General features: G+C 45.0%; 1 protein-coding gene across 2 annotated transcripts in view; it reads left to right on the top strand.

Annotated features, from left to right (window-relative positions):
- Positions 1-15,185, top strand: part of ITFG1 (integrin alpha FG-GAP repeat containing 1) — a 219,877-nt gene that overhangs the window by 157,777 nt on the left and 46,915 nt on the right. For both annotated transcript variants that reach the window (XM_075940203.1, XM_006121184.4), the window contains exon 14: positions 1,239-1,317. In XM_075940203.1, the coding sequence (XP_075796318.1) occupies positions 1,239-1,317 (79 nt within the window). The remainder of the gene's footprint in view (positions 1-1,238; positions 1,318-15,185) is intronic.

Below are 15,185 nucleotides of genomic sequence, written 5' to 3'. Positions count from 1 at the left end.
CCAGGGTTGGTATTAGTGTGGTATGTCCTGTGGTTGTTGGTAAGAATCATCTTGAGGTTAGGTGGTTGTCTATAGGAGACTATGGGTCTGTCTCCCAGAGCCTCTTGGAGTATGGTATCCTGTTCAGTATAGGCTGTAGTTTCTTGATAATGTGTTGGACAGGTTTAAGTTGGGGGTTGTAGGTGATGACAAGTGGTGTTCTATTGTTGGTTTTCTTGGGTCTGTCTTGAAGTAGATGGTTTCTAGGTATTCATCTGGCTCTTTCAATTTGCTTTTTTATTTCTCCGGGTGGGTAGTTGAGGTTTATAAATGCTTGGTAGAGATCCTGAAGCTTCTGGTCTCTGTCAGTGGGATTAGAGCAGATGCGGTTGTATCGAAGGGCTTGGCTATAGACGATGGATCGTGTGGTGTGTTCTGGATGGGAGCTGGAAGCATGTAGGTAACTGTATGAGTCGGTGGGTTTTATTTTCTTCCACTATTTGATCTGAGGAAGTGGGTCTGGCCCACGAAAGCTCATCATCTAATAAACCATCTTGTTAGTCTTTAAAGTGCTACATTGTCCTGCATTTTGCAGACTAACACGGCTACATTTCTATCATGATTCTAATCAGATTGTCAAACCATAGATGATCAGCTCATTTAAGTTCTGTGACTAGTTTCTACGGTCCTATCTAACTGTCAGGTAGAAGTCAACCATCACCTTTACATTTGTAATAGGTGATGAATCAGCATCGGTACTGGAAACACTTACTTTTAGTCAATGATGCAGAAAACAGGTATCTGAAAATTATGCAGAATGTTCCCCAAAGTTTGCTTTTCCATGAAACTGACTGGATTCATTGTTTCATTTGACTGCATTTAGTCAAATCAACCACAACAAAAGATGCTATGATGAATGGAGCACTTGACAGAGTGAACCCTTCTACACATTATCACTTTTGATCAAGTGTATAATAAAAATATTTTTACAATAAAGCATTTTAAAAAGTGTGTTTAGAAATTAACTGGATTATCATTATTTATGGATAGCAAAGCGATTAGCATAGTCTGAAAATGAGTTATCTTCTACTCTGATATAATACTAAAAATAAAATAATCCACATCTAAGATACAATCTAAACAATGAACCAACAGAAGTTTGCTTTTAGTTATATTTTGTTGTCTCAGCTGCACTAATCCCTAGACTTGAAAAAAGTTTAATATAAGTTTGGATGCTTAATTTCATTTTTGCATTGCAGCCCTTTGGTGTGAATCAGCCAGGACCTTACATCATGTACACAACTGTAGATGCAAATGGATATCTGAAAAATGGTTCAGGTAAGATTAGGATTCATTTTTTAATACATGTAATTATGAACTTTCTGAACATAATCAGCAGCCTATGGGACATTACAAAACATTAACTAAAAAATTAAATGTGTCAGTTTGTTCCTGAGGAGTTCTTCCACTATACAAGGCACAAATACAGTATGTTTTCCATTCATTTTTCATCTTGCATATTTATTGTGACCATTGTAATCACATCCTTTTACTTGTACTATGGAAATAAAATTTGAATAGCTTCCAGGTTCTGTCAAAATCTGAGTGCTCGACAGAGTAATAAAGAGTTCATTTGTCAAAATTTCAGTCTTTCATGATCTGAAGCTGTAACAAATTAAGTTTTCTACCTATTATATTGTAGTCATGTTTTCTAAGAGGTAGCATTGGACTTGAAACTTTCAGTAAGAATCTTTATTTTTGTGGAAACCATATGCATGCTACTTACCAAATAAAATAGTTTTAGTTAGTTTCTACATGTATGAGAAAATATATATTGTGTGTGGGGCTTTTTACTGATACTGTTCAGTGCATCTTTTAGGGTGCTTGAGTTTTAGAGATGGTGATTGATGTAACTGTCTGCTAATGTCAAATTTGTAAAATTGGTTGTCTAAAGTTAACCATGTAAATCCATATCTAGCTGCCTAAATAAGGGGCTTGATTTTTCTTATGGGATATGTACTTATATATCTCATTTAAGTCACATTAGCAGGTTCCAAATTAACTGTAACCAATTAGGAAAAAGATGTAAGTGTCATTATGGACACATCATTAAAAAGGTTTCTAACCATTAGAGGAGTGAGGCTCTGGAACAGCCTTCCAAGTAGTGGGGAAGTAGTGGGGGCAAAAGATCTATCTGGCTTCAAGATTAAACTAGATGGGTTTATGAACGGGATGGTTTGATGAGATAATATGATCTTGGTAACTAATTGACCATTCATTATCAGTGGTAAATAGGTCAATGGAGGGATGACAGGAGTTACTATAGAGAACTTTCTGGGTGTCTGGCTGGTATTTGGGGTCGGAAAGGAATTTTCCTCCAGGGTAGATTGGCAGAGGCCCTGGAGGTTTTTCGCCTTCCTCTGTAGCATGGGGTACAGATCACAGCTGGAGGATTCTCTGCATCTTGGGGTCTTCAAACTATTTGAAGGCTTCAATATCTGAGATATAGGTGAGAGGATTATTCTAGGAGTGGGTGGGTGAGATTCTGTGGCCTGCATTGTGCAGGGGGTCAGACTAGATGCTCATAATGGTCCCTTCTGACCTTAAAGTCTATGAGTCTATAAAAAACTGTGTAGCAGTTTAAATTAAACAAAATATTAGGATTTAATAGGAATAAGTGATAATGCTGCAGGTATTATTATACAAATAAGTGGTATGCCCTTGACTGGAATACTGTGTTCAGTTCTGGTTATCCTAACTCAGAAATGATATAGGAGTAGAAGAACGAGTTTCATAGGTGTCAGAAACTTCTGCATGAAAAAAGATTGGAAAATAGGGACAATTTAAAAGCAAGGATGTTCATATGGGTATAATCAATGTGGATATGAGTATAATAAAATGGTAATTTATAAAGAAGGTAAAATAGGTACTTCTATTTACTCTTTAATTGAATGCCAGACTAAGGAGACATACATAAGCAAGACGACAAATTTAAAGCTGATAAAAAATTATACTTTATTACATAGCATATAATTAACCTGTGGAATTCATTTTCTCATTGTGACAAAGTACATAGTAAACTTTTAGAAAGGACATAGACATTAGTATGGATCAAGAGAACATCCAGCCTTTCAAAAGACAGAGTTAAAAAATAGTTTATGATCTGAATAAATCATTATGCCAAAAGGTACATATCAGCCACTAATGTATAGAGAAAGAAACTTTTTCTGTGGGCAGGTCATTTCATAGTATTCTACTGTGGGATTTCTTGCACCTACCTCTGAAACACTATCTGGGATCCTGGGATAAATGGACCACTGATGTGATACAGTATGGCAGTTTGTTTTCCTAAATAGTTAGATATAGATTTAGGTGTCTAACTTTAGGCAATTTTTTTTTTAATGTTGGCCTACATTTTTTATTAGATGAAATAATATTTCATGATAATCCAAAATTCCTTCCTAATACATAGTAGAAATTCATGTTAACTAGTAAATCATTCTGCCAGTGGTTTTCATTTCCCATCTTCTTTACTGCAAAGCAAGTTTCATGACCTGAATCTACAAAGGGCTCTTAAATTCTGCCAGAAACATTCAGAACTCCATGATGATTTCAGACACTTTTTAAATTTAATTGTACACAAACACACTATATTAAAATCAGATGATGCCCTAAGGGGATAATTTCTAATTTACTAACAACTTGTACCTCTAATTGTTGCCCTCTTTGAAGTTTTAAAACTGGAGAGGCTTATCAAAGCTCTCTGAATTGCAGGCCACCTCTTATCAGTAACACTTAAAGGCACTGGTAAATCTTTAATATAGAGTTCCCTTACTTTTCTTTAAACCCGTTTTGGCTCAGCACCATTTTTTTAGAAAATTGAATGTTGCATCATCTGTGTTACTTTATTTCACACTGGACTGCTTTATTCATCTCACTTTGTCATATTGGTGTGTGGATATCTGTCTTCTGTGCTTGCATTACTTGGAAGCAAGTATAGGACTTGGAAGTTGGAGGTATTAAGTTATATACAGGCAGTCCCCGAGTTACACAGATCCGACTTACGTCGGATCCGCAGTTACGAATGGGGCCCTCCCTCTCCCTGGTCTCCAGCAGACCAGGGAGAGGAAGCAAAGCAGAGCAAAGCCGTGGAGCACGCGGGCAGCAGACAGCCCAGATGCGTCTGGGCTGTCCGCTGCCCGCGTGTTCCGCCGCTTTGCTCCCCGTCCCCCTGGTCTGCAGACCAGGGGGACGGGGAGCAAAGCAGAGCAAAGCCACGGAGCCCGAGGGCAGCAGGACAGCCACGGCGAGTCTGGGCTGTCCCGCTGCCTCCGTGCTCTGCGGCTTTGCTCCGGACGCCTGTGGTACAGCAGCTGGGGCGCTGCCGGTTGGTCCCGTAGCACCGCTCTGGGCGCTACTGGACCAACCCGGCAGCACCCCAGCTGCTCTGCCCCGGGCTTCCTGGAATCAGCCGCTGATCAGTTTCAGCAGCGGCTGAATCAGGACGCCTGGGGCAGAGCAGCTTGGGTGCTGCTGGGTTGGTCCAGTAGCGCCGAGGAGCGGCAGCGCTACTGGACCAACCCAGCAGCACCCCAGCTGCTCTTCCCCAGGCGTCCCCAAGTCAGACGCTGCTGAAACTGACCAGTGGCTGACTATAGGAAGCCCCTGCCCCGGGCTTCCTGGAATCAGCCGCTGATCAGTTTCAGCAGCAGCTGACTTGGGGATGCCTGGGGTTCTTAAGTTGAATCTGTATGTAAGTCAGAACTGGCGTCCAGATTCAGCCGCTGTTGAAACTGATCAGTTTCAGCAGCGGCTGAATCTGGACGCCAGTTCCGACTTACATACAGATTCAACTTAAGAACAAACCTACAGTCCCTATCTTGTACGTAACCCGGGGACTGCCTGTACTGTTAAGATAATGCTAAGATATAAATTATATAATGATTGGCAGTTTCACTCTGTTTTGTTACCAACAAACATTTTTGGTCTTGGGTGCTTAAAATCTGAATGTTTTCTTTAGAAAAACATTTTTTTTTTTTTGCAAATCTTTTCTGAAAACAGCTTGGCAGGTACTGTACTTACATCTGGCCATGTGTTTTACTAGTCTTTTTGTTGTGTGTATATCTCAATCTCTTGCACAGAAACATGGAAGTGAAGTTGAAGGACTGGAGTCCACTATAAGCTACCTCCTTCAGTTATTAATAAAATACTTTTTGTTGTCCAATATATCTGTTTTATTATGTGAGATTAGCCTTCTAGTCTCCGGAAATGTGAACCTATTTATAATCCTTTCCTTTTTAAGAATTAATTGCCAACTGAGATCTTTGACATTATCCCTAGATTACATCATTAAAGTTAGGTCACTGCATTGGTGAGGTCAGGACCCAAATAATAAAGAAACTAACAGTTATCCTGTGAAGTGTAGTATATTTGCTTCTTGATGTGCATTGAGGCTTACTGCAGGACTACATCAATATTGGTGCACTGAGGTAAAAAGTCTTTACGTACTGAGCGATGAATCAGTTTCTTCATTAAGTGACAGAGGACATGTAACCAAGGAATATACAGTAAAAGCTGTGTTCTCTGCATTTTACAAACCAGAAGGCTCTATAAACTGCCATTTCTAATATTCATTGACACACTCTGGTTGATAGCTTCATTGGCTTGGGGCCAGCAAACTCCCTAACTGGCTCTGTGTGGCTCCCCAGATGCAGTGACTTGTTCCTGCTTCCCCTAAACAAAGGAGTAGCCATAGGAGCTCTGTATGCTGACCCCATCCCTCCCTGAGCTCTGGCTTTGCAGCTCACATTTGCCAAGAACCACAGCCAATGTGAGCTGCACATGGAGGCAGTGCGCTGAGCTTCCTAGCTAAACCTCTGTGTATAAGCAGCCAAGGACATATCGCCGTTTGCAGGGAGACACCCATGGTGAGTGCTACCCAGATTTAGCACCTCAAAATCACTCCTGAACCCCAACCTCTGCTCCAAGTCTCCTTCCACAACCCTAGATTCCGTACCCCCTTGTGCGCCTTAACTCCTCTCTTAGCTAACTGGATTTTGACTTACTGGCACACCCTATTCTCCCAATATGCTAGATAACAAAGCCTTTACTGGATAACCTTACGACTAATTTTCAGAGAACTAAGAATAAGTAACTCTCCTTTCTTCTTCGAGTGGCCCCATGGGTGCTCCACTCTAGGTGTCGGGTACCGTCCCAGCGCCGCGAATCGGAGAGCTATCAGAGCCATGGTCCACCGGACCATGCATGCGTGGATGCCAGAGGCGGCGTTCGCGCCTTTGTTGTGTTGCGCTCAGTCCGGCTTGCTCAGTTCCTCTCAGCCACCATCAGTCACAGACGAGAGCTCCTTCTTGTCAGTTTCATTTCCAACGGTTTTCTCTCAGAGCCTTCACATTTGTAAATAGTTTCAGAACTCTATCCTTCCTTACTTCTTCATTAAATGTACAGGTTCTTTAAAAAAAAAAAAAATCTACAGACTTTGGACAGTCTCTGCGGCTATCTGTTTAAAAAAAAAAAAGCGGCCTGAGTCTCAGCGCAACAAGTTAGGGGGATGAGCATAGGAGAGATTGTACATAGTCAATTTCTCTCTTCCCGCTGCTTCAGTATGCCAGCGTCCCCCGGTTTCAAGAAGTACTCAGTCTGCCGGGAACCCATGCCGGCATCTGACGGCCATGATTCTTGTGTCAGGTGCTTGGGTGAGATGCATGTCCCCCAAAAATGCACCCACTGCAGCAAACTCATGGCGAGGGCACGAAAGGATCGGGACTTGCACTTGAAGCTGATTCTTTATGGAAAGGCGCTAGAGTCCGATGCCATCCTTGCCTCTGGCACAACAGCGTCTCCCGGGAAAGCCGTTACGAAAAAGACTAAGGTGTCCCCAGCTCGATCACTGCCAACCACCACCAAAATGCGATGCCCTGACAAGGCATCTGGGACAGCTGCCCCAGGACAGCAACGGGCTCCTAGAGCAAGGAGATCGCCTGAGCCGGGATCGCAAGGGGCAGGAGCACTGGCTCCAACAACCGCGCAGAAGCCGGCATCGGCAGGAGCGCAAAAGCCAGCACCACCAACGGCTGCCCAAGCAGCGCCGGCTGCGGCGTTTTTAAACCCCTCGGTGCCAAGCCAGCAAGTCTCCCATGAGGCACTGCTGGCATTGTCCGATCTGCTGGCACTGGGCTCTTCCTTGCACCGCCAACGCCAACCCCATGTGGAGATACAGCAGCACTGCAGCCACATTCGGCACTGAGCTCTCCACCAGCAGATGAAATTGACAAGGCTTCACTGCCTTGCAAAGCTGCGGGAAAAGAAACTTACAGGTCGCTTCCCCCGTTGCCTACCTTCTCTCCAGGACCATCTCCTTCTCCACTCAGGTACTGAAGGCACCAGGACTATAGCCTTTCTCCATCTTCGCAAGTTGCTTAGAGGACCTTCCCATGGGGACACTGTCTATATAGAAACAAGACACTCCCCATCGTGTTCTTGGTCCCCCAGGAGGTCACCAAGGCATAGATCACCTAGGCAGTTGCTGCAGTGGATCTACTACACCCGCAGTTCAAGATCCTTCAGATACTCCTTGCCAGCATGGTCTGACCATTACTATGGGCGCTACCATAGGGCTGAATATGACCGCCCCCACCCTGGACACGCTACCCTATCTTATAGGGGTTCTTCATGTACCCGTCCATCACCCGGTGTGCAACACTTACCTGAGCGTCCACAGCAATTGTTTTCATTGCCTCCATCAGAAAACTTAACCATCCATCAGGATCACTCAGAACCAGAAGAGGGCCAACTGTCCAAGGCAGAAGATCCTCAGCCACACATTTCTCCAGCTGACTGTTCCTCGTCGTCACCGGATGAAGAAATGATTCCAGGTGACGTCTCTCCCTTGGATGACCTGAAGCAGTTCCAGGATCTATTCAAAAGGGTTGCAAACACACAGGAAATACAATTAACGGACGTTCCCATGAAGAAACATCGTCTTTTGAAGAATTTGCGGCAACAACAACGGGCAAAAATTGCCCTCCCTATCGATGAGGTCATCATGGAAGTGGCAGACGAAATATGGCAGACCCCTACATCGACTGCCCCAACTAGTAAGAGGGTTGATAGGAAGTATTTTGTACCCGCTAAAGGACTGGATTTCCTTTTCAACCACCCTCAACCCCTCCCTTGTAGTTGATGCAGTACAGCAGAGGGCTAAGGCTCCTCAATATAAGAATACAATCCAAGACAAGGATAATAAAAATTGGACGTTTTTGGAAGAAAGGTTTACTCTTCGATTACGTTATTGTTACGAATTGCAAACTATATGGCCCACCTTTCTAACCACAATTTTGATAACTACTCACAACTTACAGAGCTACTACAATATCTTCCTGATGCCAAGAAACCCTTACTGAAGGCCATAGTCCAAGAAGTATATATATCCTGTAATACTACTTTGCAAATGGCCATGGATGTGGCCTTCCCGGTTATCATCCGCTGGAGCCCCACGGGAGCTTCAGAATAAAATGGAAGACCTACCCTTTGATAAACAAAAGCTCTTCAAGTAACACCGATGAAGTTCTTCATTCTGGCAAAGACTCCCGTACCACTTTACGTACCTTGGGAATGTACACACCTCCCTATAAACGTAAGCGCTACTATCCTTTCCAACGGAGGTACGATTATGCATTCAATAAGAATCAATCACGTCCCCAAGACAATCAGCACCTCCGGCAGCATCCTCAACGTAAGAGATCTAAAACAAACCGTTCATCCAATCAATCTGCAGCTAAGCAGCAAATTTGACTTTCCCATTGAGGACGCAAGCATGACTCCCACGTTCAATGTATCACAGAACTCTTTACACCTGTTTCAACGTCGCTTAAAACAGTACCTCCTTCACTGGTCCAATATCACCGCGACAAGTGTGTACTAGAGCTGGTATAGTCAGGTCTCTCCATCCCCTTTCTATCCATTCCCCCCAGCCCCCCTCCTACCCCGTCCCTTTTCAGGGACCCCTCTTACGAGTATTTGCTGAAGCAAGAAGTTCAGCTCCTTCTTAATATTGGTGCAATAGAGAGGGTACCATGTCAGTTTCGGGGGAAAGGATTTTATTCCTGGTACTTCCTTACCCCAAAGAAGACAGGAGGATGGAGACCCATTTTGGACCTACGCAAGTTAAACCGCTACCTCAGGAAACATCACTTCAAGATGGTGACCCTAAATGCCATCATTCCGTCGTTGAACAAGAGGGACTGGTTTTCAGTCCTCAACCTGCAAGACGCCTACTTCCACATAGCAATCCATGTGGCACACAGGCGTTTTCTCCGTTTCCAGCTAGGTCGAGAACATTTCCAGTACAGAGTACTACCTTTCGGCTTGGCATGCGCACTCAGAGTTTTCACCAAAACCTCAGTGGTAGTAGCTGCCCACTTGCACAGACTGGGAGTGACAATTTTCCCATACTTGGACGATTGCCTCATAAAAGGCCTAACATATTCAGAGGCCAAAAACATGGTGACAACAGCCTCTCAGGTTTTTCACTCTCTGGGTCTACTCATAAACATGCAGAAATCCTCGCTAGAACCTACACAAGATCTGAGCTTCATAGGGGCGAGGCTCCACTCGAGAACAGCACGCGCTTACTTACCTGCCGAACGTTTCGCCACCATTCGAGATCTTGTTCACACGCTGACATAAGCCCCGACGATTCCCGTCAGAGTGTCATTACAACTACTGGAACACGTGGCTGCCTCAACAACTATTTTTCAAAATGCAAGGTTACATTTTCGCTGCCTTCAGCACTGGCTGACTACAATATACACTTCGGTGAGGGACCGCATTCCATCACATGTACAACATACCATCACATGTACAACAATCCCTGCAGTGGTGGACCAAGTCGACCAATTTTATGGCGGGCATTCCTTTTCACCGTCCACAACCATTGAAGCAAATAACAACGGATGCATCCCTTACTGGCTGGGGAGTGCATATGGACAACATGACGGTTCAAGGTCGCTGGTATCCACAGGAGATGCTTTTACATATCAACATACTCGAGTTAAGAGCAGTGCATCATGCATGTCAGCATTTTCAGTCCCATATAAGGAACACGACCGTCAGAATCCTTACGGACAATATTGCCACCATGTACTACGTAGACAGAGAGGAGCTCGATCCCTATCCCTCTATATAGAAGCGATGCACTTGTGGAAGTGGTGTATCCACATCAATACCGTCCTGACAGCCACCTATTTGCCAGGTGTCCAGAATACTATTGCGGACTCGATCAGCAGGCTGTTTCCCCACAACCACGAGTAGGAACTTCGCACAGACATTCTGCATGGTATTTTCGCCCAATGGGGGTTCTCCTCAATAGATCTGTTTGCTACTGCTGCCAACGCCAAGTGCCCCAATTATTGCTCCAGGGCAAGATTCAGACACCACTCCTTGGGAGATGCTTTTCTTCACAATTGGGGAACATCACTACTATACGCCTTTCCCCCGATCGTCCTAGTTTCCAGGATCCTGGAAAAGATCACTATAGAAAGGGCTCGAGTAATCCTCAAAGCCCCAGCTTGGCCACGGTGGCCTTGGTATTCAATACTCCACCAGATGTCTATTAGGACACTGTACACCCTTCCTCTGCTTCCAGACCTCTTGACTCAGGACAACGGCTCCCTTTCTCATCTGAAACCCGAAACATTACACCTCACGGCGTGGATGCTCGATGGTTCAATCCGGTCGAACGCTCATGCTCACAGAGAGTCAAGCAAGTATTAATACACAGCAGAAAAGACTCCACTCGAAAGACCAACCTCGCCAAGTGGGCCAGATTTGAAGCATGGTGTGGCAGTGATGCTCACATTGCAGGAATATCCCAGATACTTGATTACATTTTGCACCTCCACGACATAGGCCTTGCAATAGCCTCGCTGCAAGTGCATGTAGCAGCAATTAGTGCTTTTCATCAGAGTCAGGATGGGTTCTCTGTATTTGCTCATCCCATCACAAAGAGGTTTCTGAAGGGACTTACGAACCTCAACCCACCACGATGACCACTACCACCTTCTTGGAATTAAGACTTCGTTCTGGATTCTCTGACACGCCCCCCCCTTTGAATCCTTGGCTACGATACCATTACAGCTTCTAACCGCAAAATTGCTTTTTCTTCTTGCCACTACATCAACTCGCAGAATGAGTGAAATAGCTGCATTCATGTTATCACCTCCTTATGCGGTGTTTACTAAGGAGTCGGTAACGTTGAGATCTCATCCAGCATTTGTTCCAAAAGTTTGTTCGGATTTCCACATCAACGAGCCAGTTGTTCTTCCCTCTTTCTATCCCAAGCCTCATGCTTCGAGGGAAGACACACTGTTGCACACACTCGATGTGAGGAGGGCATTAGCTTTTTATATCAAAAGAACACAACACTTTAGGAAATCGGACCGCCTAATAGTATCATTAGAGGATCGATCCAAGGGACAACCAGTAACTTCCCAATGGATTGCAAGATTAATAGTGTCGTGTATTACAACCTGTTACTCCATACATAACAAACCCCTTCTGTGTTCACCTCAGGCCCATTCTACGAGAGCAGTTGCCATGACTACAGCTTTTCTCAGAGGTGTTCCATTCTGAGACATTTGTTGAGCAGCAACATGGTCCTCGCATTCTACCTTTGAGGCATTACGCTATAGTAAACCAATTTGCTGCCGATTCCTCAGTGGCTACGGCAGTCCTTTCCCATATTCAAAAACCTTAATTCCAGAGCGCTCTAATGTTCGAGTACTGCTACGAAGTCACCTAGAGTGGAGCACCCACGGGGCCACTCGAAGAAGAAGTTACTCACCCTGTGAAGTAATGATTGTTCTTTGAGATGTGCCCCGTGGGTGCTCCATGACCCGCCTTTCCTCCCCGCTCCGGAATTTTTCATTTTTCTCATTTCAGGGAGCAGTTGAGAGGAATTGAGCAAGCCGGACCGTGCGCAACACATCAAAGGCGCGAACGCCGCCTCTGGCAGCCACGCATGCGCGGTCTGGCGGACCACGGCTCTGATAGCTCTCTGATTCACAGCGCCGGGACAGGACCCGACACCTAGAGTGGAGCAACCACGGGGCACATCTCGAAGAACAATCGTTATTTTACAGGGTGAGTAACTTCTTCTTTCTTTACCAAACCGTTGTGTATTTGCTGAGGAGAAAAAAAGATCAGCAAAAGCTACCAAAAGAGCAGTTTTTTCTCCATTGGGAGGATGAGGTGTACTATAAAATTGCTATAAATCAAATATATACCACAACATAATATTTTTGTATATTTAATTATACTAATTTAGATCAGTTGTTTATTCAGTCACAGCTCTGATTTTTCTGTTGCTTAATACAGTCAGCACAAACTCAGGCTAACAAATCAACATTGCAAATTAGGTAATACTATAAATGGATATATATTTAAATGAGATTATAATAAATATTCTATACTTAGGGTATAATATTTAACTAATTGAAACACTCAGCCAGAATGTATTTTTTAACCATGTTGGTTTAATAAATTAAAACATTTTTCATTAAAGAATCTCAAAAAATATTTTTAGTTCTTCTTAGAATATTGTCCCTAGGGGAGCTCCACTTCAGGTATGCACACACATTTTTCAGCTTTAATCAAAGATATCTTCCTTGTCAACCAGTGGAGGCTACATGGGGCTGCTCAGGGGAACTACCCTCGGATTCCCCTTAACTGATTCAGCCTGAGATGGAACATGACTGTTCCTTACTTTTGAAGTCACTTAGCCGAGTTACCCTTCTTTAGATGCTTTTTTTTCTTTAGTTATTTTATTTACTTTTTATTTTGAGGGTCTTTCAAATTCCTTCCCCTTTGGGGAGAAGGGCTTTCCCCTGTTAGATTCTATTTCCCCTGGGTATACCAGGCTCTTCATGCTACAAGTGGTGAATCTCTTGCTGGGAGACCATCCCAGTCAACAACAGGCATTCCTGGGGTATCTGCTGCTTGAGAAAATCTCATATGTCACAAAAGTGCTCCCTGTGCACTACTATTAAAGGTGGAGCAAGAAAATTTAGGAGCTTCACATCCAGGCCAGGAGACACCTCTAGATGATGTTTGCTGAGTAAACACAGTGCCCTGTCAAATTTGTCAGGTTCCCTTGATCTACCCAAAGGAAATCCAGAGGTACGACCCAGAGCAAACGGAGTCATCCTCCACAGAAAGTGTTGACCTCAAAAAGGAACAAGACTGTAGTGGGAACCTCACATTCCACTGTAAGTACAGATGAGATACCTAACATTCTTGGTACCAATCCTGCATCCAGGCTCTAGGCTCAACAGAGAAGAAGGTCAATAAGCATGCTGCAATACTGAAACCTTTGGTGCCACACAAGCAGGACACTATAGCATTGAAACATTCCACCTGTAAGATAGCACCAACTACTACTGCTACACTGTGTACATCTAAGCACCAAGAAGGAGAGAGACACCCGCTTGAAACATCTCCATATGGAAGCAGCACTTCAACCGCAGTCAACCACGGTATCTGAATCACCAACTGCCATCAATAGTGCTCCGACCTTGGTACAGGAACCTTTGGCACCAAGAAGGCCATTGCCAATGTCAAGACCCAGTACCAGTGGGCAGCTCCTATCTCAGTCCCTGGTGCCACATAAGAAACAAAGAGCAGAGAGGAGCCATTCTCCTTCCTGGCACACAGGCCACTCTCCTTCATAGCACGCAGCCCAACTGTATCCCCAGGTAAGACACTCTAATGCTGCTGCTACTATGACACCTGTGTCTGCTCCCACTGCTCTGAGAACAGTCAAGCCAATGCATGTCAACTCACCAGAATTGGAAGAAGTGCTGATGGAGGTCATTGACCAGCCATCCACCCCTGAGATGTTCGAGGCTGCTAGGGACATTATCAAGTTGTCGCCTGGTCTGGCACCAAAGCTGGCATGCCAAGTGGATGCTCGTGCCTCTGTGTCATTGGCACTGCTGAAAGCTATGCACCTAAAGAGAGGGGCCAGAGTCAATCTCGGCCACCGACTCTACTCTCAGCACCAGACTCATCTACGTCGTCAGTTCCAGCACCAGCAACATTAGTGGTGCCATTGCCACCTCTGCTGATGGTGAGACATAGAAGCAAACCAGTGGCAATGTTGCGTCACTCCTTGTGGCACCATTCCCTGACACCAACTTCTTCAACACCACCCTCCTCCATCTCTGAATATTCTTCTGGGTCAGAAGCGGAGTCTGCTGCAGTCTAGGACAACAGGGCACCACTCTAGGTGTCGGCACTGCTTCTGGCACTGCGGCACTGCCCCCATAGCCGCTATAGATGATATGGCCACCCCAATGGCAACCTCCCATGCAGTGGCCCTTCTGGACGCCATGGGTCTATCATCAGGATCCACTGATATCTTGGGCACTGTCAGTCTACTTGGCCACCCAAGAGGCCCCATCTGCCACACCACTTTTGGGTCCCCAGATCAGAGGCCAGGCACAGTCTACAAAGGGCTAATCCTCTCCCTCCTCTCAATGGCAAGATCTCAGAAACCTCACAGGCCCCAACCACCCAACAGTTCACTCAAGTGGTGGGATAAGTGCTGCAGGAGCCTAAGGTAAAAGCCCCCACCCTCAATGAATCTTTTTTGTCATCATCTAACAAGGCAGTGATGAGCATATCAACTTCTCTCTGAGCCATGGACACTGATGAGGCTGGCCCAAAACCTGGGGTACAGGCAAAGGAGGTGTTAGAGGAGTCCAAACCAATGGTGGACCTTCTGACAGCTATGGGTGCCTCTGGCATGGCTCTGCCACTTAAGACTGTGGCTAACACAACCAAGGTGCTGTGGCAAACCCTGGCTTCTATTCCTCTGGCAGCTAGAGGGGTGGAGTGCCATTATTTCATTACTCAAAGCAGTGGTTCTCAACTCCTTTCAGTCGACGGACCACCAGGCCAATCAAAAAATTTTCGTGGACCACCTCCAGCACATGTGGCACAGGTCGAACGACACAGCAACCGCTCAGTACGATGGCGGCAGCTACACTGACGCTCAGAGCTTCAGACGGAAGTTACTGGCAACACAACACGGTTGCGTCCTAGGTGACACTATGGATGACGTGACACGTGTTTGTGAAAACGGCGTAAAACAGCCTAACAGCGGTGCCTGCTCACGCCGTGTGACTTTG

Source organism: Pelodiscus sinensis, chromosome 12, assembly GCF_049634645.1.
Source record: "Pelodiscus sinensis isolate JC-2024 chromosome 12, ASM4963464v1, whole genome shotgun sequence".
Classification (NCBI taxonomy): domain Eukaryota; kingdom Metazoa; phylum Chordata; order Testudines; family Trionychidae; genus Pelodiscus; species Pelodiscus sinensis.
The sequence above is the reverse complement of the archived record's forward strand: the minus strand, read 5'-3'. Positions and strand labels throughout refer to the sequence as shown.